Here is a 23,423-nt window from a genome sequence, read left to right as displayed (position 1 = left end):
TTCAATCTTGTACCTAATTGACTCAATTTTAAGATGTTGAATTGATTCAAGGTCCGGAGAGTCCTGTAAAAGCAGTGTTTAAAAAAAGGCAGTAAAAGTTCACCTTGGTTCTAAGCCAGTTTACGGTTGCCATTAAACGTGCTATTTCCAGGCTGTTCCTCTTCATGCTAGCAATTACGATCTGTTTCCTAAGTATTGGCAAAAAAAGGTAAGCGATTTTAATAAGATAATTTAAAAAAATGACAGCAAGGTGCCCTAGTGGTTAACCTCACACATTAGGTTTGGTCTTTGAATTTCAGCTCCTGTATGGCGTTAGCATGTTCTCCCCATTCTGAATCTTCAACTCGCATTCGAAAATAAAACACACGTTCTATTGTTTGAAGACTAAACTGTGTGAATTGCCAAGTTATTTTGGATGGGTGGATGGGTTAGAAATAATAGTAAAATCAAGAATTCTTCTGATTTTCTGTCCTCCAGAGTGATTTCCACTTGATATACAAATCTGGAGGACCAGATGGACTTCATGAGCTCCTGGGTGGTAAGATTAAGTGTGGATAATCAATTGATCATTCATTTTTAACTTTAACCACTATAACATCATTTAGGTGACCTTCCCGAGCCACCTTTTGCCAGTGCCCCATTTCCTGGCTCAAGACGTGTCCACCGTAGAAAGAAGAGACAGGTACTAACAAATTAATTTAGCTAATTAGACAGCGTTCCACTTGTGTGTTTTGTTTTTGATCACGAAACTAAAAGGGGAACAGTCTCCTACCTCTCAGCAGCCTCCCTCAATCCTCCACTTGTGCTCCATGAAATATTTACATTGTGCGTCATCGTCATCATCATCATTCCTTGAATATGCCCTGAGAGCTGCTCTGATCTTTTTTTTTTTTTGGAGAGGTGGGGGGGCAAACTTGACGTAATCAAGTTTCATCACTTGTAACTTCATATGGTGTTTCCAAGCATCACATGACAATTAATAAACATGCATTTTTTTCAGGCTTCACACATGTCACGGAATGTGGAAGATGAGATCAAATACATCGAGCTAATGGTCATCAATGACCATTTGATGGTGAGTAGAATCTACATGCTTGCTTGGGTTCAGCTAGCATCACTGTCCAGTGAAAATATACAAAATGGAAAGTCTAGCACAGTCTTTTTCATGAAAATGCCTTTTGTCAACGTTGTGTTCAGTTCAAGGCAAATTTCCCCTTAGGAAATAAAAAGTGGATTCATTTTTGGGGGGCTCAAACCAATATAAATTTTTACTAAGCCAATACTTAGTGTTAGAATTATAATTCTAACAATATCAACAGTTAAGTGTGTCCAAATAAAATATGTACTTATCATTTAGTAATGAGAGGTCGCTGGAAGTTGTCTTCACAGCTGCTACACTGTCACCTAGTGGCATTTGAAGTACCAGTCAAAAATGATGTTTATTAACAAACATGATGTGTTTTTCCATCACATTAGTTGTTATATCAAGTAAGACCTAAAAACAAAAAGCAGGAGGCACCCGTTATTTAGAGACGAGGTATCTATTGCTCAGACAATAACTTTGCACATTTTGGTATTTTCTCAGTCTGCTTTAAGATGTAGATGATGCTTTATGACCTGGAATGACTTTTCGTTCGCAGCCGTTCATTTGGAAGAGTTAATAGCTTGAATGTATTAAGCCCTTAATGTTTTTGAAACCACTTAATTTGCATCCATCTCCAAACTTTTGACCAATAATGTATTTTATTGCCGGATTTAAGGGTATGCGGTGTTACATTGTAATTTTATAGGGTAATATGTCATATATTTTTCCACTTTTTGGTTTAATTTCTGATGTAATAGTAACCATCACAATTTATTTCTTTGCAAAACACAATAAAAGCGGAACTAAAACAAAACAAAAAACATATACTGAGAGTGAGACACTTGCTTTGACCTTGGAGGCAAATTTTCCAAATAACATTTGGTCATATAACCAAGTTGTATCTTTTTTAGCACGTTTGAATCTGAAGTCGAGAAAAATCTTAGAGGTACTTTATAATAGAGAAAAAATAAGTAACTGCTGATGTGATGGATTTAGATTCAAACATTCTGCACGTAAGTTCTGTTTTCTACTCATGTGTTTTGTTTTTTTCGTTCTCCCTTTCCAGTACAAGAAGCATCGCCTGTCTGTTGGCCACACCAATAACTATGCTAAGTCAGTGGTCAATATGGCTGACATGGTAAGAACCGTATCGATCCCCGTCTCGGAAAGCTCGCCACAAGCACTTCCTGCTATCGGCGCTGAGCACGCATCGCACTGATTTCTCATTTAAACAACCCCACTCTCTCCATTGTAAACAGGCACTAACCAGCCACTCATGAGTACTCCGCTCTTGGAGAAGGCTGCCGTAGCATGAATGTCACGCTTGATCATTTTTTTGTGCTCGGCTATGGAAATGCGAGCGGTTTGCCGGGTCACGGCTGTAAGCCGATCGCTTCGTCAAGCTCAGATGCAAAAAGGTCGAGCGTTTTTTTTTGTCTCGCCCTTGAAAAAGATCATGTGAAGCAGCTCGTCTTCAGAAAGTTGCGATCGATTTCCATGTGAGAGTTGAATTTCTTTCCATAGCCACAGTCAGAAATTTTCCTTCAAGTGACAACTCATAAAACTGCAGCGAACAACTTATTATATAGACGGTGGGGCATATACAACCCACGCAAGCATTAAATCTGGTCTGCAATGCAGTTTTTGAAAACAAAGAAAGCCTCAACTGAACTGTTATTAAAAAAAAAAAAGAGAGATAATTTTATGCATCATCATATTGTGGCCCTAGAAACACTTTCTAAAACTGGAATACCCGCTCATGAAAGAAAAAAAATCCCCACCTCCAATCTAAATCTTTATTCTTCTCATCTTTTAATAATTTTCCATAATTTGTGAGTAATGAAATGAAGTTTTGAAGCATCTCTGATTCCCCCAGATTTTCAAGGAACAGCTCAATACACGCATTGTGCTTGTCGCCATGGAAACGTGGTCCGCCGATAACAAATTCAACATTGACGATGACCCCATGGTGACCCTGAGGGAGTTCATGAAGTACCGCAAAGATTTCATCAAGGAACGATGCGACTCTGTTCACCTCTTCTCGTGAGTGCCGCAAATTTAAGAGAAACACTATTTGGACAATGACATTTTTTCATTTGCAAAAATGTGAAAAAAATGACACTTTCCCAAGCATTTAAATTATAATGAAAATGTTTTGTATAAAATTCTAAATTCTGAAATTTGGTCTTTATGGCTTTGATGTAATGTCATTAATTTGGCAGATGTCAACTTTGAAGGGATAATACAATTATTTAGACATATTTAGCAGTAAAGAGTTATTTTGTCTAATTGAATGAAATATATTTTTGTACAATTAACATCTTTAAAAACACGTTTTTCCACTTGCTCTGGACAATGTGATTTTAAGGTATTCATTGTAAATAAAAATGATTACAGTATCACATTGATTATAGACAAAATTTAATTTCTTTTACTTCTGAAAATGACTAAATAAGAATGTCCCTTTAATGGTAGTTTTATTTTTACTTTTAATGACTGTCCACTGCAATTTATTTATTTTTTTTTTAACTTATGCTGCTTTATGTATTGTACTAAATGTGTCTTGCCATAAATGTGATTCAGCGATAAGAGTTTGGGTGAACTATTTTAGTCAGTAACACTACTTTAAACTTTTTTTTCAATGCAATGAAGTTCAGAACAGGAACACCTAAAATAGGTCCGTTTCCTACTCACAATTGCAAAAGCAGAAAAACGCCTTAATTCTTAGTATATTTTGCCATAATTATGAGTTTGAGATTAGAGTGTGTTACACTTACTATAGTCATTCACATTTTTGACCAAAGTATGTATGTTTCCTGTTACATAATAACTGCTCTTTTTTGTAAAGAAAAATAAATCAATACAAATCCTGTTAAATTCTAAAAACTCACAACGGTTTGTTTCTACAGTCTGTCATTTTTCAAGTAGAAATGTTTGCTAAGATTAAATACTGTATTGTGTTCCACCTGATTTATTCTTTATAACTGCAATGAATTTGAAATGAAACTACATTCAAAATATAATTGAGTCATAGTCACATTTGAACGTATTGTACATAATCAGTCTTTTTTGTAACCACCATTGAGGTTTATTTGGCATGGGGAAAAAGAGGTATTGAACATCCCTAATTTTAATTTCATGTCGCTGTTATCAGTGGGAACCGTTTTCACAGCAGCTGGGGCGGAGCTTCTTACATGGGCGGAGTTTGCTCCCTCACCAAAGGGGGAGGTGTCAATGAGGTAACCTTTGAATTGCTAAGTGCATCTAGCTGCTCCGAGCCACCATAGAGAGCGCTTGATTTATAATCATCTTCTCTGGTCAGACTAATCCAATAGTTTTGTTGTTGTCCATTTGTCTCTCTTTATCAGTATGGAAAAACAGATGAGATGGCCATAACGTTGGCTCAGTCCCTGGGGCAGAACATTGGCATCTTCTCTGATAAGAAGAGGATCCTTAATGGTGCATTTTCCTTCTTAAATCCATCATTCATAATCCTTGTGATATCTATCACAAGTTTTACCGCAATTGATTTTTTTTTCTACAGGAGAGTGCAAGTGTGACGATCGTTGGTCAGGTTGCATCATGGATGATGTTGGGTAAGTAAAAATGTTCATGAAGACACTAACTGAAAGCCCCCCCCCCCCCCCAAAGAAAAAAAAAAACATAATAATGTTGCAGTTAGAGAACCCACCAGCAGGTGTCAGCCCATGACTATTGTCTGTAGTGTTCTTTCATAATGCTGTTACAAACAAAACATGTAACTGTGTCATTGTGATTTTGTGTTGTGCGTTTGTCAACACCCCCTCTTAAATATTTCTTGCGCTTCCCCTCTATCCCAAATGGGACAGCAGGTGAGCAGAAGCCCGGCTAGAACATTGCTTGTGCTCTTCTGAACCACAGCCTTGGCAGAATGGTTGTCAGCCATCACAACCAAACGTCTCTCTTTGTTCAAATGATGTCAGCAAAAACAGTCTCATGCGCCTTTAGTCTGTACCGACTGTATTTGGCATTATTGAACAATATTTCTCATGTATGTTATCAAGTGGACACCTCATTAAGGATACCTAATCTCATATGAGATCCAATATAAATATTCTGCCAACAAAACATGACAACTCAGTTATGAATGATGCTGTCAGAAAGGTATTCATTTGACAAGATGCTTAGTTCTAAACATCTTTCTTATATTGAATGAATAGCTTTAGCAGCATCAGTCAAAATTGATTATTTTTACACTTGTAAGGGCAGGATTTTGAAACGAAATTTATACTGGAGCTCATCAGCTTGTGCAGGTGTACCTAATGTTGTGGTCTGATTCTATATGTCTTCTTTTTTGGCAAAAGTCGGCGGTCAGTCAGCTTAGTTTTAATTTATTTTCCGTATTTCCTCAAATAGTGGCTGTCACTCTATAATAGACACCATGCCTCAAATAGTCACTGAGAACTCATAGATATAGTCATTATATATTTAAATAACATGTCAAGAATTAAACACTTAGCAACATTGTTTTTGTTTACTTACAATTCAATGGAATTGATTTTGCTTTTCTTTGGCCACCTTAGGGCCGCATAATTCCAACTAGTTCCAACCGCTGGCTGCAACGTTTTGTTTCGACCATAAGGTGGAGCAATGCTGTTTTTTTTGTCAATCATCAAACAATAAGAATGTGATATTAAAATAAAACATTGTCCATTCTGTCAGTGGCAGACTCATTCTAATATGCGCGTGGGCAAGTTTTGTTCTCTGCGCCTGCAGTTGCTGCTAGGTGCTTCGCATTAATGTGGTAAGCTACATTTCAGCTTGCTTGCAAAGAATGCAAATCACTTTACATTTATCAGCTGTGCCCTCTGGCCATTATTTTAAAGTTAAGCTTCCCGTTCATTGGACACTCAACTCTCACGTGACCTTCCATCTTCGCGTCTTTCTTCTGCTCTTGAACGTGCACTCCCACCCACAACAGAAGCTTAACAATTTATGCCACACACAATGACACATAATTGGATTGACCATAAAAACAGAAATAATAATTCACTATGAGTGTAATAAATTGATTGCAATTAATCCGACCCCCCTAATTTTCTGTCTATATGTGTTGCTCCACTGTTTATGTTCAAATATTTGTTCCTAAAGCTTTGGTCCCCAACAACTGGTCTGCATCTCAGAAACTGTGAGGAATAAAAAACTTGTAGTAGAGCTTACTGCAATATGCGCTAAAATATTTGCCTGAAAGTCAAGGCAACCAAAAAATAAATAAATAAAAAATCACAAAAAACACACTCAAATCTCAAGGCACATCAATTTGTTCCTCACCATCTGCAGCTGAGCCACCATTTGTGGAAATACTGTTCTTTAGGTAGCTTCACATTGGTCTTCTCACCATCTTGTGTCATCCATATGTAGTCGATTGATACTGTCTGCAATGTCAGTCTCATCATGAACAACCCGACTGGAAACTCACACCTTCTTTCCACACCCCCCTCGATTGGGTTCCCATCTAACACATCCAGTTCAGTACACCTGCTAGCTTAGCGACGGCAACATGTGAAGAGGTCACGTGACAGAACACTCTGTCATCTGTCTTCTCACTCAAATAGACTCAGTGGTATTTCAGACATTTCAATGTATTCAGTGAGCGCCCTCAGCCATGTCCATTGACGCCGACTTTTTTTTTCTCTTCAGCGTCTGCATGTCTGAACAGCCTAACTCCTCTCAGTGTTCTGTTTTCACAGGTTTGATTTGCTGTGTGTGTGTGTGTGTGTGTGTGTGTGTGTGTGTGTGTTTGTATGAGAATGAGACAGAGATGTCTCAATGGTGCAGAATTCTGATACTATTTTTCTGAGTAATAAAAAACAATGATCCTGTGTAAGGGCTAGACAATAAATGTTCCACGTCAATTAAGGTTCTTGACAAACTAAGTATCACTTATTCCATTCCCAGTTCTATAGTTATTGAGTCATAGAAAGGCTCTCCTCTCAACTGTGAGAAAACAAGTGACAAATGCTGACATTTATGCTATTGGCGCGTATATGCTGTGGTTGTGCTGAACAGCTTCTACCTGCCCAAGAGGTTCTCGGACTGCAATGTTGAGGAATACTACAACTTCCTAAACAGTGGTGGAGGAACCTGTCTGTTCAACAAGCCTCTCAAAGTATGTCTACAACACAGAGTACAGTCATTTTCTCCACTCAGATTCACGTAATAATATATAAAGATGTAGTTTCAAATCCAAGATGGAAATGTTTCCACTTTTATTTTGATGAATAATGTTTTGTTTTTTTTCTCCAGCTGCTGGACCCTCCTGAATGTGGCAATGGCTTTGTGGAGCCAGGGGAGGACTGCGACTGTGGCAGCCCGGTGGTGAGTTTCTGTCAATTAGATTCGATAGGAATTTAATGATAGAGCCAGACACAATTTTTCATCAGTACTACTGGGAGCCAAAAAGAAGCACGCACTTTCGAAAAAGATCTATGAAAATAATTCAAGTTTAAATATAGACAAAATGTCTATATATCAGTTTTTATTGCACCAATATGCATCATAATATCGTAGGGCTCACAAACATTAACTTTGGAGAATAGTTTACATTTTATAAAGCATTATAATCAAACCTCTGTTGACTCAGTTCTATTTACTTGCAATTTCACTCAAACTCAGTGTGATGCAAGCTCTCCTTTCCAGTGCTTGTCCTTTTCTGAATTTGTGTGAATTGGTGCTTTGGAGATCTTGCCTACATCCCGAGATATTGGGAGAAATCTTGCTTTTTTATAGTATCCTCAAAAATACGCAAAGCTTTTAAGGTTCATTCAGTTTTTTTTTCCTGAAATTACCATTGTGCCATATAGGGTTAAGCTCTATGGAGCTTGTCTGCCATCTAGTGGTTAATCGTGATATTACAACTTCAAACTAAACTCACACTGAAGCACTGCTATTTGATAGGGAAAAGTCTGGCTCTCTAATGGTGCAAAATTCTTTATTATTTTTTTTAAGATCCAAACATTCTTTAAAAATCACTGATAAACTTCCATTGCAATTTTCCAATAAAGGGGGGACCCCCCCTCCCCCCAAAAAATATTTAAAAAAACCAATGTATTTATTTCAAATAAGAAAGGGACCCCTTCAAGTTTGATAATGCAGCCTGTAGTGTGCTTTTCTGGATACATTTGTAACAATTAATGTTTTTGTGATAGCCTAATTACCCAGCAGCAGCATCATAGGCTATCAGACTTGGGAGCCTAATGAAGCATGATAAATGATTCAAGTTTGCCAAGAGAATTGTCTGGTGAAATGTTATTAAAGGCAAGCGTAACATGAAATAACCATTTGACTGAATCAGTATTTAAAAAAAAAGCTGCTCTCTTAACAGGAGTGCGCACGAGAGGGAGAAAACTGCTGTAAGAAGTGCACCTTTACTCAAGGCTCGAAATGCAGCAACGGACTCTGCTGCAATAACTGCCAGGTTGGAAAGGATTCGCTCCCAGGCCCTTCTTTTTGAAGAAGCCCCCTGTAAATGATGATGTCATTTGTTTTGCTCCCACAGATGGAATTCATGGGGGTCGTGTGTCGAGATGCGGTGAACGACTGCGACATTCCCGAAAACTGCACGGGAAACTCCAGCCAGGTGAGCGCAAGACTTTCGAACTCTAAGCCAAACTACTCGAGCGACCAAAAGATCTTCATGAGGTGTTTCTTTGTTTTCGCAGTGTCCACCAAATGTGCATAAGATGGATGGCTACACGTGTGAGAAAGACCAGGTGAGACAGTCCCGCAACTGTTTGCAACCAAGGTTTTGCTGTACATTTTTATTGTAGTTTGCTATACTTTGTTACACATACTTTGTTTTCAATCTTGCACTCAATAAATACTGAATGTCATACAGGTATTTTGGGGGAAAAAAATACATTAACCTTGTTTTGAACATTTATATAAACACTCTTCATATGTACACTATTCCTCTTTAGGGCCGCTGCTTTAACGGGAGGTGCAAAACCAAAGACAAACAGTGCAAGTACATTTGGGGAGAGAGTAAGTGCAATATGGTATACTTGTTTGGTTCATTAAATATTTCCGTGTTTTTAATACAGAGGGAGATATATTCCACTAGCCATACTTCCATATTTTGGAAGACCATTTGCTATTCAAACCTACAACCTTTCACTCAAGCAAAAGTCTCCTGCATGCTTGGTACATGAGGCGCACTCTCAATCTGTGACATGGTACAATGTGGTTTACCGTCCAGAGGCCACAGCAGCTGATAAGTTCTGTTACGAGAAGCTCAACATCGAGGGCACGGAAAAGGGCAACTGTGGGCGGGACAAAGACACGTGGATCCAGTGTAACAAGCAGTACGTTTTCTTTTGTTTTTTAAGGTGGCTTTTACCTGTGCGTCGTTTCTGTTCTCTAATTTTCACGTGGGTGTTTCAGGGATGTTCACTGTGGTTATCTTCTGTGCTCCAACATCTCACCTGCCCCGCGACTGGGAGAACTTCAAGGAGGACTGACCTCCTTCTCAGTGGCGAGACACAGTGCCTCTTTGGACTGCAGGTACGCAGTCAGTGTTAACCACAAAACCAGGGTTAACCACCAAATTGACTCTATGCGCGTGTGCGTGTGCCAGTGGCGCTCACGTGATGATCGACGGAGACACCGACCTGGGCTACGTGGAGGACGGCACGGCCTGCGGGACAGATCGCATCTGTCTCAACCACAAGTGTCTCACCATCCAGCAGTTCAACTTCAGCACCTGCCCCGGGACCACTGACAAAAGCATCTGCTCGGGACACGGGGTACGAAAGCGCTCGTGCAGTCAGGCGTCATCAAAGATTCATACGGGTGGCCTCGTGCTATGTGATGATATAGGACGTGACATGACACGAGTCTGTTTTATAATATATTTTAGATAATATGTGTTATGTGACGGCTCGGTGGCGCAGTGAATAGCACGTCCGCCTCACAGTGAAAGGGACCCGAGTTCAAAATTCACCATGCTCCGGCCTTCCTGTGTGGAGTTTGCATGTTCTCCCCGAGCCCGCGTGGGTTCTCTGTGGGCACTCCGGCTTCCTCCCACACTCCAAACACATGCATGGCAGGTGCAGCGGACATCCTAAATTGTACCTCAGGTGTGATTGGGTGCAGAATGGTTGTTCGTCTCTGTGTGTCCTGCAATTGACTGGCAACCAGTTCAGGGTGTCCCCCGCCTACTGCCCAAAGGCAGCTGGGATAGGCACCAGCAAGCCTGTGGCCCTTGTGATGATAATGGATATGTGAGTCTGTCCAGTACAATATGACCTATATAATATATGAGCTTTTAATATAATAAGATATGCTATGTGAGTCTAATATAATATAATTTAATATAATATGATATGTGATACAATTTGAGTGATTCTAAAATAATTGAATTTAATATGATATGATACAATATGAGTCAGTTTAATATAATATAATTGAATATAATAAGAGATGCGAGTCTGGTTCATATGATATGATATGAAATGATATGATATGATATGATATGATATGATATATGATATGATGTGTCTGTTTAATGCAATCAAATGATACAGTATATGACAAATTATATTATCTTGTACTATGGTGTTTCATATTATATTACGTTATAGAATCAAGTTTATTGCAATTGCACTTAGAGCAATTAAATTAATCTAACCCTTTCAAGAACCATAAAAAATAATGACTAACAAAGTGTGATATAATAGAAAAGACAAATTATATTACATCAATATAAATTACATACCAATATTGATGTAATGCCATGACAAAAACAAGAAAAAATAAAGAAAACAAAAATCTGTGTACCTTAATGCAAACAGCAAAATGCAAAGATGAGGTTAGAGCAGCACATCTGAATATATCACAACCCGCTGTTTGCGTTCTTTTCTTCTCTGCAAAGAACTACAAACGTGACCTGTTTAACTGTATAATTTTGTCCAAAAAAATGTATTCATCTTCACGCTCACAAAACCTTTAGGTGTTTTTTTTTTTTTTTTTTTTTGGTCAGACGCTGGAACAGATTAATGGTATTACCAGTCATTTCAAAGGGTAAAAATGATTTGAGATATGGATGTTTTGTGTTATGAACATCCTCGCAGAATTTATTAATCTCACATCTCAAGTGAACTCTATCCCTTTCCCGTTGCGAGCCATCGCTGACTTCGTGACCGTAATCGCGTCTCTCCAATCCATCCGACGGTCGGCGTTAATTCAAATTTGCGTTTTGACGTTCATTTGAATGCAGGTGTGCAGCAATGAGCTGAAGTGTGTGTGTTACCTGGGCTGGGCCGGCGAGGACTGCAACTCCACGTCGTCCCTCAGCTATCTTTTAGTTGGACCCACGGCCTCGGTTTCAGGTAGCGCTCTCGCTTCGTTCCTACGGTATCCGCTTTATCTCGTCCACATTTAACTTTTATTTCTGTTGCTCTGTTTGAATATTTCATGCTTCTGTTCATCGCCATTCACTCCTTATGTTTTTCTTTTTTTTTTTAACACATTCTTTGTTGACAGGCCGATGTCTTTGGCGAAGTCGCTTGAGGTTAGATTTGAGTGAATTTTATTGATTCATTTTTGCCTGGAATTTCCTGATTCTTCCTCCTCTTGCCATCCCAAATTCAATTTAGGGATCCTACAACTCCCTTAAGAATAATAAAGATTAAGAAGCTATTAGTGGTTAAGCCCTTGTCCCTCTTTTGCTCCGTCAACACTCTCCTTTTCAAATGTGTGTGTTGCGTGTGCTTTTGTTTGTCGTCTACTTGCTTGAACGTGCGCAGACAATAACACAAGCGTGTGTCCCTCTTGCTGTGCGTCAGGCATCACCAGTACCAACATCATCATCAGCGCCATTGTTGGCTCCATCCTCTTCCTCGCCCTCATACTGGCCGTGACGGCCTGGTGCTACAAGTGAGTGATTATGCAACGCGAAAGTGTATTCTTTTCACAACTGCCGCTTTATTAGGTACACCTGCGCAATCGAATGCAAGGCAACTGGAGCTGTGTCCAAAATATGATCCAAACATAATAATGTGGAGCATTTAAAGACACTTTTGATCGGTGGTTCTCAAAGTGGGGTTCACGGACACCTGGTGGTCCGTGTCCTCACTGCAGAGGGTCTGTGAAAGAATTTGGGTTATTAATTTGGGATGCATCACATATGGCATGATAAAACTTCATAATAACGCTCATATTTCTTTATTTATCCCCTGTGCAGTATTTTTTCCAAACTAATCTTTACATCAAAGGCAATTCACATCAAAGAATTAGCGTTGAAAGAACTTACCGTACTTCCCGCGCTATAAGGCGCACCTAAAAGCCTTCATTTTTTTCAAAAGCTGATGGTGCGCCTTATAATCAGGTGCGCCTTATATATGGATCAATATTGAGATTGGGATTGGTAGATGGGGAATGAACTGATAAAATAAGCTTTACCTGCAGCTCCTTTGTGGGTTTACAGTTGAACAAGGTTGCTCATATTAACATTGAGTTATTATGCTATTGAGAGTTTAGAGTTATTTGAGGTATTATTGTTATTAATTTGAGTATTACTATACTGTGATTAAAAAACTGAAAATATGTCATTAATTGAGGGTGCGCCTTATAATCCAGTGCGCCTTATATATGGAAAAAGTTTGAACATACGTTATTAATTGGGGGTGCGCCTTATAGTGCGGAAAATACGGTAGTAGGGAGCTGAAATTTCACCCAGACAGTGACAAAATTTCAGAGTTCAATAATGCATGATCCCTTTGTTATCAAACTACAATGTCTCGGGGTTAAAATGACCCGGAAGTGTGTGTATCCAATGTGTCAAAGACTCTCAGGTAACACCCAATATGCTTGGGTCATTTTTGCTTATTTGGTTAAAAAAAGAATAATATACAATTGTATTTAAAAATGATTCAATCGAATTGTAACAAAAACGCATACAAATGATATTTTAATGAATGTGTGGATTATAAATTAACCAAACAGAAGCCTTGACCTGAAAAATGCAGGCAACATGATTTTAATTCTCAGATGGCTCCGTTTGACTCACAACTTAACAGCAAGGTTGATGTCGATGCTATAAAATATTTTGGAGGCATGCTTTCGGTGTACCTAGTCTGGTTATCGACGCATGAATGTGCATTGTTCTTTGAAGGAGATATTGGGCTTGAAGCTATGATAATAATAAACATGGTGATGATGCAACACATTTGGCAGCAGTTGTGTTCCAGTGCTGAGTAATGCTCCGCCTCTTCACAGGAGTTATAAGCGGAGATGCTACGTGGAGTCGGAGGTTCATCGAAGATTCTGCCGGTTTGTTCACTCAACAAAATTTTACACGCGCTGAGCATAAATGTTTAATGAAGGCTGTGCTTGTTTATTCTTAACTGTTGCATTTTCTGGGCCCAGTTTGCTTCATATTTACCTGTGATTGCCACACATCACTTTTAGTTCTCTTACTGTATGTCAATCGTGATGGCAAATTAGCATCGCTGATTAGCAAGGTTAATCAAGAAGTTACTAAAATGAGCTTTTTCAATCCAAAGACATTTTAGCGTTTTTTTTTTTTTTTTTTAGAGTCCAGGCTTTTAATCCCACTCTATTTCAAAATATTTTCAAGTGTTTGGCGAATGGGAGGTCTAAAAATGGCTGGAATTAAATAAGGTAAGCACTGCTTAGTACTACTTTTGATAGTTAACTACTAAAGGAAGATTACTTTAGGTAATGAAGTACTAAGGTAAAAGACTAGGGAATTAAGAATAAAAGTATTCAATTACTTGAAGTAATTAAGTACTTAAGCAATCAATTACTTGGTTGATTAAGCACAAAGGTAATTGATTACTTTGGGTCATTAAGTAATAAATTAATCATTTATTTAGTTTGGGATACTTTATTAGGTATTTAGTAAGTAATTAAAGTGGGTTTTAAAGTAGCTCAATTACTAATAATTAATCATCTATTACCAGCCATGTTTGGATTGTATTTAGCCAAACACTTGAGAAAAAAATGACAATAAATAAATCAAAAACCTGGGATTAATGTATAAAATGTAAATGTAAAAATATGTCTTTGGGTTTGAGTATTGATATCGATATAAAATAGAGAGTCTTTTAAACAGTAAAACACTTACTAATTGAAATTGCATTTTGTACATTTTATGAAACAAAAACTAATTACAATTATGGTCAAAATGTCCATTTTTTTGTCTGTCAATTGACTTCATATATGAGCTTTCAGGGTTTATTTTAAATGTATTTACTTATGAAGGAAAGGCCAATAGTTTTCGGAAGTTGTAGTCTACTCAACTAATTCTCCAAACATAAATACAAACCAAAAGAACAATCCTAGAAACAATAAAAACTAATTTGAGAGAAAAAGTAACTTTGATTAAAAAAAAAAATGCATGTAATTGGATGCATGTAATTTCTTCATTTCAAAAGAGAATGCATGTTGCACATTTACAAACTTGTATCTATATTTTCTTAAAAATACACAAAATTAATATATTTTAGTCTGGCTTGCTTGCTTGTAGGGAAAAATCAAGAAAAATAGCAAGTTAGACCTGTAATATTTACGGTCATAAAAGAAATTTCCTGTAGAGTGCGATTTTTTTTTTCCTTTAAAAAAAAAGGAAAAAGAAATGCAAGAAAAAAACCAACGTAAATCTGTAAAGGAAAAAGTTATTGTCCTAAATGAAAATCAGCTCTAGAGTGAAGGTTCGATAACCGAACCGCGATGTAGTGGGGGAACACTGTATACTGCAGTGATGGATAAATGAAGCTTCACGAAGCACTCGTGATACTTTTGGACTCTTCTAGACTCTGCCCTCTCTTCAAAGAATTCCGCGCACGAGTGTTCATCTTTCAACCAAGAGCACCATCTAGAGGAGTTTCGAAAAAGTACAGATGCTTCACGAAGCTTCATTTTGCTCCTCGCTAGAATACTGTAATGTATGGATTGGTTGCAGCAGCGCTGGAAAAGAGAAAGACAAAATCTTTGCAGTTTGTATGTGGAGTACGTCCCGATGACGGGCGTGTGTGTCGTACGCGCAGGCAAATGCCGCCGGGCGACTACGCCACAAAGCCGAGCGACGGCGACTCGTTCTACAGCGACATGCCGCCCGGCGTGAGCACCAACTCGGGCTGCAGCTCCAAGAAGAGGTCAGCGTGTCTGTCGCACCTTCAGATATGCGCCCTGTCCTTCACTCCTTCCATCCCGTCCATTACGCACAACCTCTCAGTGTTTGGCTTCAGGTGTGCCATCTCGCCATCCTTTCACTCATTCACGCATTTTTCTGACGGTGCGTGTGTGTATGTAAGCATAAGCGGTAACATTGGCGCCATCTTTCGGTCAGGGCGGTCATTTTTGTTTTTGTTCATCTTTTTATTCTTGTTATTTCCTCTTCTTGTTGCTCTTCAGTCTTTTTCTTGTGCTTTCTTGTGTGCTTTTGTCTTCATCTTTTTCTTGTATTATTGCTTTGGTTTTCCTCTTGTTCTTTTTCTTGTTCTTTTGTGCCATTGTTCCTCCTCCTTCTGCTTTCTTTTTCTCATTCATCCTTCATTTTGTTTTCTCGCTCCTTCATCTTCATCCTCCTCTTCATTTGTCTTCCTCTGCTTTTTTTCTATTTCTTTTTCTTCTTCCTTATTTTTTCTTCTTACTCCTTTTGTTCTTCCTCTTACTTGTTCTTTTTCCTGTTCATCTTCTTACTCCTTCCTTCTGTTTTCATTTTTCTCTTATTTCATGTTTTTTCTACTTTCTTTTTTTTCTTGGTCTTCCTCATTCTTCTTCACCCTTCTTCTTCTTCCGCTTTTGTCTTCTTTTTTCTTATTTCTTCTTCCATATCCTCTTTTTTTAATTGTTCTTCCTCCTCTCTCATTCTTGAATTCATCCTCCTCTTTTTCTTCTTTAATTTAGTTTTCAATGTATTTTTCTCCTACTTTTTTTCCATGTTCTTCTTCCTCTTTGTTACTCTTCTATTTTTTCTTCTACCTTTTTTCTTCTGGATCTTTTTTCTTTTTGCTCTACCTCAACCTCCTCCTTTTTCTCCATCGTCCTTTTTCTTCTTCCTTTTTCTTTTCTCTTTAGTTTTTATCTACATTCTTTTTTCATTATCATCCTTCTTCATCTTCCACCTTTTTCTTGCTCTTTTTCTTGTTTTTCTCCTTTCTTTTCCTACTTGCTTGCCATCCACCTTTTCTTCCTTGTTCTTTTTAACGTATTTTGCTCCTCTTCCTCCTCATTCTTCTTGTTCTTCTTCTTTTACTTTCTCTTTCTTGTTCTTTTTCTTGCTCTTCATTCACCTCATTGTTCTTTTTCTTATTCTTATTCTTTCTTATCTTCTTTTGATTTTCTGTACAACCATGATTTTTGCTGTAAAACTGATCTTACTTTTTCCTTGTCAATGTCTGCCCAATTCTGAATTGTAAAGCTTCCATTTCATTTTTAGTGTCATATCATTGAGCCTAAAGAGTATCCTGTCACTTTTAGCCATCATTTGTCAAATCTGCATTTTGACTGCCACAAAAAAAAAAAAAAAATACGTAAGGTTTGACATCCTTGTTTGTGCATGCATCTGTAGATCTAATGGGCTGTCCCATTCCTGGAGCGAGAGAATCCCAGACGCCAAACACATCTCCGACATTTGTGAAAACGGCCGACCGAGGAGCAACTCGTGGCAAGGTAACGCTCAACGAAAGCCGCAGGAACTCGTCCCTCCCGTACACTCCATGACTTTTGTGTCCGTCTATCGCCAGGAAACATGAGTGGCCATCGCAAGAAACTGAAAGGGAAGAAGTTCCGCGCTCGCTCAAACTCCACAGAGTAAGTTCCATTTGATGAGCGGCTGTGAGCTTGGTCATGTGACAAGGGAGGACAAAAAGTAATAATAATAATAATTTGGAATGGACAAACTTTATTCAATGTATTTGTTTTTTGTTCATTAATCATTTATATCACTTTTTTTTCTTTCATTGCAAATAATAGGAAAAATATCTTAAATTAAGCAATTTTACATTATAAATGCTATGTTTTTTTAAATAATCATAAGGTTACCTAGGATGCATTTTTAAATATTAACATTTGAAATAAGAATTATTATTGTTGTGACGAATTGTTTTACTGAAAAAAAAACAAAAAACGCCTTTGATCACCAAAGTTTGTCCGCTCCTGCTTGAAATGGTTCAGTTTTGACTCTGTCAATACAAAATATGTCCACCGTAGGCGTATTTAACAAAGTGCTCTCATGAACGTCAGGTCTTATTTACCGTATGCCTGCGAATGCACCGTGATGACAACCATGTGCACGGGCTGCGTATCTCTTTGCATCGCAAGCTTGCCACCGACAAGAGAATGATGTAATCGTGTAACCTAGCCTTGGAATGCACAATGCGGGGTGGTGTGTGTATGTGTGTGTATGTTTTTATGTATATGTGTGATTTTTTTATTTCTCTTCTCTCCCATGGAGTTCATCCACTGTCCAGTTGCATCGTGCTGTCCGTTCAGGATGTCTCTGCTCTGCTCTCTTAAAAAAATGTCTAATCTTCCTCTCCCCGTCCCATCACTTGGCTCCTTTTCATTCCTTCTCCTCCCCTTGTTTGTGTCTATCACCCCCTCCCTTCCCACAGGTATTTAACCCCTCACGACAAAACAGAGTATTATGATGTAACTAAATGGGTAGAAGATGTGAATAAAAACACGCAAGGACCATACCTTAGGTATTATCTCGGATTGTGTCCTGCTTGTCCGGAACCCCTCGTCCTCCTCCTCCTTCCCCTCACTGTCTTTGCTTTCATTTGTGGCTTTGCCAAGCAAATTGAAATGAATCAATCCAAAAAAAAAAAAAATCAGTATCAGTACGGGGTTGCTGCTAAGCATTTAAAAAAAATGTCAAGGTTTGTTTGTCTGGCGCTTGTTGCTTTTCCATAATATCTTTTTGTGTAATATGAGCGTACACGTTTTCTCTTTCGACTCCTTCGCGTTCACTTGCGTATGCATGTTAATCGTTGTGGCGTCAAAGTGTGTGTGTGTCAGCCCAGTGTGTGACTGTGTGACCATCACTGTGCTCCCCCGGGTTGCCACTCCGAACACTGGGCCCACAACTACATTGTTTCCATAACAACAGAGGAGAGATGGGGGTGGGGCATTCACTGTATTCAAATGCCATTTATTCGCTGGTGAAGTGGCTTGAAGTAAATATTTCTAAACTAATTAGATAATGGGATGAATAAATACATGCATACATACATACTGTACATACATACATAAACAGATGAATAGTGTTTTTAAAATGTACTTTACTAAACCAGCATTTGACTATAGATTGATTTATGTTGCACAATAGAATTATAGAAAGATTATTCTATTTAAGTCATTTATATTGTGAAAAGAAATGAATGTAATTATTTGGTAAAAACCCCAAAATATTTATTTAATTTAAAGAGCAGAGCGCTGTGTCATGGAGTGACATTTGTAGTGGTATCTAGAAAGATTGTATTAACAAACTCCAGGAGATAACTGTTTAACAATGTTTTGGTTTGGTTTGTTTTTCCGGCTCGTCTGTCAGAAGTTTGCGTCACTAATGATACTTTTCACCGAGATAAAAGCTTTGCACATCTTGGCAAAATACTTTCAATTTTCTGTCAGGATTTTCATTTTCTACAGTAATAGATTGAATTTGTTGAGCTCTTAATGTGTTTAACACCGTTGCAATTTAATAGTGTTTTCAAATGTTTGGCTAATATTGTATAGGTATAGGAGGATAGATACTTGATTTTTTTTTTTTCTAATGCAATGGATGTTATAAATCCTAAATGGGCAGTCGTGGTAATTCTCCAAACTATTTCTTTTGTGAAGTTTCCATAATGATTAATAAACCAGAATGTAGAAAGTCCTCCTGAAAGCCTCATTCAGTCGAAAATAAATACCTTCTAAATTTGACGTACCACAGGCAAAAGTGTTGTGAATAAACCTTGGAACATTAAATAACTCCCAAATACATAAATGAGGCTTTTTAAAAACTAACTTCCCCTTCCTTGCTATTCCGCACTCCCTGAATGAAAACATTCTCCTCTGTCTTTCTCTCCTCCACATGTTGTCAGGCTCAGGTTCATTGTGGCTCCTTGACTTGTCAGTCAGTCAGTCAGTGTCTCCCGCCGAGGCTGCTTTAGCTCTTTTCCCAGCACTGCTCTAGTGCGCTCCATCTTCACACTCGGCGCTCCTCACACTTTGGAAATGTGGTGATATGAACTGCAAAAAAACTGAAAAAAAAAAAAAAAATTGTGGGAAGCATGATGTGCGCTCACACTGCTGGGAAGTGATCTGCTATCTACAAAACTGTCCTAAGGTTGCCCATACAAGCTGATGATGATCTGGTCTTATGTTTGCTTCTGCCGACAAGCCATAGCAGCATTTAGGGGCAACGTTGACCTTTGACGTTTTGTATTTATTCGTAGCAATACTCAAGTTTTTGATTTTGGAACTTTTCTTTCCATGGCAGGACCCTTTCCCCCGCCAAGTCTCCCACTTCTTCAACAGGATCCATCGCATCCAGCAGGAGATACCCTTACCCCATGCCGCCTCTGCCCGACGACCAGCGGAAAGCAAACAGGCAGACCGCCAGGGTCAGTCGCTCTGCATGCCTGCCAACCTACACTACATAACTACCTGCCTATCGATGCATCTGTCCATTTATCTAGCGATGCGTCTATTGATCGTCTGTCTTTTAGCTAGTTAAATTGATCGAGTTAGCTAGCTAAGCTCAGGATCTTATTTCGCCGCTGTCAAACTTAAAGTTCGGGGCCTTTATCCGTCCCGCCACATCATTTTATCGGCCCGCAAAAGTAAATCATCAACTTCCATGATTCTTGCTAATGTCTATAATCATATTTCAAATGGTCATACAGTATGTAATAATTAATACCGTGGACATATTGCAAGCATTTTCTTACAGGAACTTGCACATTATTAACTCATTCAGCACCATGGACGAGAATTCTAGTCTTTTAAAATGGTAATAACAATGATAAATAACGTTTTTTATGAAGAAGAGTTGACACCCTTGACTAATGCTTACCTAAAATAAGGCAATTGAGCACTGTAGTGCTAACAGTGACCATTTGATGGCAGTGTTTCCACACTTACAACATAGCTATTACCTACATCAATTCTAACTGAAGAATGGAAGTCAATCTTTCATATGGCAGCGCCCATATTTACATCGACATAACATACAATAATTTGTCGGCCTTGAAAGGTGAGTGAAAATTTGAAAAATAGTGGCCCAGTCGAGGTTTTCTTTTCCAATAATACTCGGCACTGAAAGAGTTAACTTATTATTCTTGGAAGTATTACTGTTGGCTTTTGATTTGAATGATGTTAACTCCATAATCATGTTCATTCTTGTCGATTGGTGGTAACTAAACAGAAAAAGTGAAGCGGTACTATAAAACAGAAAAAAGGAACTTCCTACCCCAACTGCTCATTCAGTACAATATGAGCAATAAAATGAATTATACATCAATTTCATCCCCAAATATTGCTCACGTACTGTGCACTCTAATACAACAATTCCTGTACGATACATGACATGGCTCTATTGACGTTTTTTTTTTTTTTTAATCTGCTTTTCGACTCTTTACAGCTGTGGGAGACATCAATATAAGACCAGAGGGAAAAAACGTTGTCACGCGCACACAACGGCAGTGAAACAAAATGGACTTTGAACATAGACCAGGATGAACAACGAACATCTCATCATTCAAGAAGCCAGATGAATCATGGGCGGCACAGTACCGGAGCTCAGAACTACTCTCGCTCCTCAAAAAAAAAAAAAAAAATGTAATTAACAACCTTGAGCCATCCTTGCCACCCCCCCCATGTGGTCCACGCTGCATCATCGGATCAAGTGGAGCATTTGTGGCTTCAAACATGGAATGCATGAAGCAGCGCCAAAGGACCCTTTTGAACACAAGGCATGCGAGGGGAACACTTTTTCACAACATCTCTCCCTCTCTAACATCTCTCTCTCTCTTCTCTCTCCCATTATAATTAACAATATTGCATCATCGCTCATAAAAATGGAAGTTGAACATGCACCGCGCTCCTCCACGCTGTATGTTGTGTACATATGTAAAGCACATTTTTTTAAATGCTGTGTGACCACTAAAACTTCAGTCTCCACTCACAACAGAATGTATAAATATATTTGGTCCACTTGAAGGGAAACATTTAGACAAGGGGTTCTCATTTTCTTTTTTGATCCAGTAGAATTAGGATTCAACATTGATCGCGTAGTTAAAAAGTTGTCCTTTTATTTCCCCAAATTTTTAGTGTACCTCTCACTCTGTGTTAAACCCTTTAAGTGCACTCCTTTCCTAGACCCTCCATATCCATTTTTAACATGGCGCTACTGTAGGGGTTGATGTGGATCTAGCTCGTCCAATAATTTATCAACAACGATTAATAATCCAGCCAAATGCGTTAAGTCGTTGCCTGGCAGCCCGCTTAAAATCTAAATTTGGCGTCTATAGCTGTCAATGGCAGTGGGAAAAAAAGTGGAAAACCAAGTTAGCATGTGGTTAGCACAATGCTAGAATACTTTGTAACTTGTGCTACTAAGATTGCAACATGACTAATATTTACACAATTGTATTTAATAATTCATTAATTGCATCACATTTTAACCAATTTCCAAACTGAGTGAGATGACAGGGAAAAAAGTAGTTTACACACATCAAAAATTGTGACGTCTCGCCTGGTGTCTGTTGTAGTACCAAGACTTACCTGTGAGAGGCAGCATGGTGCCAATTGCAATGAGATAAAAAAAAAAATCTTGAAAGAAGAAATGCAAAAAGCGAGGCAAAGCTGTTTGATTTAATCTTATCTCACAACACGATTTTACAAATTCTTCTCGCCAACTTTCTTGTGGTGAATACTTTAAAGAAACAAAACACAATTAGTTAGGTAGTTTCTTAAAATAGCTATCTTTCTGTTTAATGTCCCAATCTTACTAGTTAGCCAGCTAATCTAGCTAGCAGTCTACCACGGTTTAGACTAGAGTAACCCTGTTGATCACGTGCACAAAAACAAACATTTAGTGTGCCTTTTTTTTTGTTTTGTTTTTGACCAATTTTTGAGTGGGGAGGGCGGGCACCCACACTACAAATTAATCACTCAGGATGATATTTTGGAGACGTGATAATCAAGCCTTTGTGGGAAAAAAATAAAGCTCAAATTTTAGCGCCATGATAATGTCATCAAATCTAACCAGGAGTGTGCATTAGCAGCGGGAACAATGGGGAACCTTCTTCCTCAAGTTCTCAGAGGGCCATACTGAATTTATGAAGAAAAAATAATCGTCACAAAATGACGATTCGCAAATGATAGCTATTTGTGTGTTTGTTTAAATGAAATGTTCCTCTGTAGTTTGGTTTGGTTTGCGAATTGCATGGCAGGTCAGGTAAAACGCCGTTTGGGCCACAGGTTCCCCCGGTCTGTAATGTAGAGCTTGTAAGGCCCAACAGCTAGTGGTGGATAAATGAAGCTTCATTGAGAAATTTTGGACTTCTCTAGATGGCACTCACGCTTCAAAGATGCAGCGGAAGTTGAATACCTTTCCAGTTCACAACTGTTGATCTTTCAACCAAGAGCACCATCTAGAGGGGTGAAAACATATCACAAGTGCTTCACGAAGCTTCATATTTCCCATCATTACCAGCAGCATGATAGTTTACACCGAGTTATTCCTTTAGGACACCGATTTCAAACTCAAGGCCCGGGGGCCAAATGCGGCCCGCCACATCATTTTATGTGGCACGCAAAATGCTAATTATGACTAAATATCACAAGTTTTCAATTTTAAAAACATTTTGGGGGAAACAATAAGCATTTTTTGTGACCAATTTTGGAACAGTTTTTACTGGAAACTAGATAAATATGTGACGATCATATTTAAAATTGATTGGACTTCACAATCCGTCAGAAACTAGGGGTAGAATTTGGCCCACAGTTCAACTGGGTTTGACACCCCTGCATTAGGAGGAACATAACTGGAAAGGAGCATGACCGAGAAACACAATAAAAAAAATGGATGATTTCCAAAAGGTTAAAAAAAAAGTCATGTTTGCTATTTTCCACTGGAATTTAATGAAACAAAATGTAATTTATCCTTTGTACAGTTACGTTGTGTTTTTTTTAAGCACATTTGTAATGTATGTCCGCATTAGGCTTTAGTGTTCATATGAAGGGCACCCTTCTTGGATTGATAGCGCGACCACCGTAGTATATTTTTGATTAAGTACCTTTGTATTCTTGGCATTATGTGCAGCAGCGGTGGCTCACTAAGTAC

At 38.4% G+C, this 23,423-nt stretch overlaps 1 protein-coding gene and 1 long non-coding RNA gene across 8 annotated transcripts in view; one reads left to right on the top strand and one right to left on the bottom strand.

Moving 5' to 3' along the window:
- The window catches only part of LOC148425320 (disintegrin and metalloproteinase domain-containing protein 22-like), a 64,798-nt gene that overhangs the window by 40,923 nt on the left and 452 nt on the right, over window positions 1-23,423 (top strand). For 2 of the 7 annotated variants that reach the window (XM_088409611.1, XM_088409615.1), the window contains 26 exons: window positions 478-538; window positions 606-682; window positions 1,001-1,075; window positions 2,151-2,222; window positions 2,961-3,127; window positions 4,239-4,323; window positions 4,453-4,543; window positions 4,629-4,680; window positions 7,133-7,232; window positions 7,370-7,441; window positions 8,448-8,540; window positions 8,622-8,702; window positions 8,785-8,835; window positions 9,043-9,106; window positions 9,321-9,426; window positions 9,506-9,625; window positions 9,699-9,867; window positions 11,340-11,451; window positions 11,908-11,998; window positions 13,340-13,393; window positions 14,899-14,979; window positions 15,133-15,333; window positions 16,659-16,759; window positions 16,834-16,900; window positions 19,575-19,698; window positions 20,718-23,423. The exon at window positions 20,718-23,423 is cut by the window's right edge and continues 452 nt beyond it. In XM_088409611.1, the coding sequence (XP_088265737.1) occupies window positions 478-538; window positions 606-682; window positions 1,001-1,075; window positions 2,151-2,222; window positions 2,961-3,127; window positions 4,239-4,323; window positions 4,453-4,543; window positions 4,629-4,680; window positions 7,133-7,232; window positions 7,370-7,441; window positions 8,448-8,540; window positions 8,622-8,702; window positions 8,785-8,835; window positions 9,043-9,106; window positions 9,321-9,426; window positions 9,506-9,625; window positions 9,699-9,867; window positions 11,340-11,451; window positions 11,908-11,998; window positions 13,340-13,393; window positions 14,899-14,979; window positions 15,133-15,333; window positions 16,659-16,759; window positions 16,834-16,900; window positions 19,575-19,698; window positions 20,718-20,738 (2,388 nt within the window). In that variant the 3' untranslated portion in view covers window positions 20,739-23,423. Of the gene's footprint in view, window positions 1-477; window positions 539-605; window positions 683-1,000; window positions 1,076-2,150; window positions 2,223-2,960; window positions 3,128-4,238; window positions 4,324-4,452; window positions 4,544-4,628; window positions 4,681-7,132; window positions 7,233-7,369; window positions 7,442-8,447; window positions 8,541-8,621; window positions 8,703-8,784; window positions 8,836-9,042; window positions 9,107-9,320; window positions 9,427-9,505; window positions 9,626-9,698; window positions 9,868-11,339; window positions 11,452-11,605; window positions 11,634-11,907; window positions 11,999-13,339; window positions 13,394-14,898; window positions 14,980-15,132; window positions 15,334-16,658; window positions 16,760-16,833; window positions 16,901-19,574; window positions 19,699-20,717 lie in introns of those variants that run through there. The other 5 variants (XM_088409613.1, XM_088409614.1, XM_088409612.1 and 2 more) reach the window with 5 other exon arrangements.
- On the bottom strand, window positions 8,978-9,899 carry LOC148425321 (uncharacterized). The gene is made up of 3 exons (XR_015864996.1): window positions 9,733-9,899; window positions 9,462-9,619; window positions 8,978-9,384 (listed from the first exon to the last, which is right to left on the bottom strand). It is a non-coding gene; the product is annotated as an uncharacterized LOC148425321 (long non-coding RNA).

This window comes from Hippichthys cyanospilos, chromosome 3 (genome assembly GCF_059441005.1).
Source record: "Hippichthys cyanospilos isolate Australia breed blue-spotted pipefish chromosome 3, RoL_Hcya_1.0, whole genome shotgun sequence".
NCBI lineage: Eukaryota > Metazoa > Chordata > Actinopteri > Syngnathiformes > Syngnathidae > Hippichthys > Hippichthys cyanospilos.
Note: the sequence above shows the minus strand (reverse complement) of the source record. Positions and strands in the feature narration are given on the sequence as shown.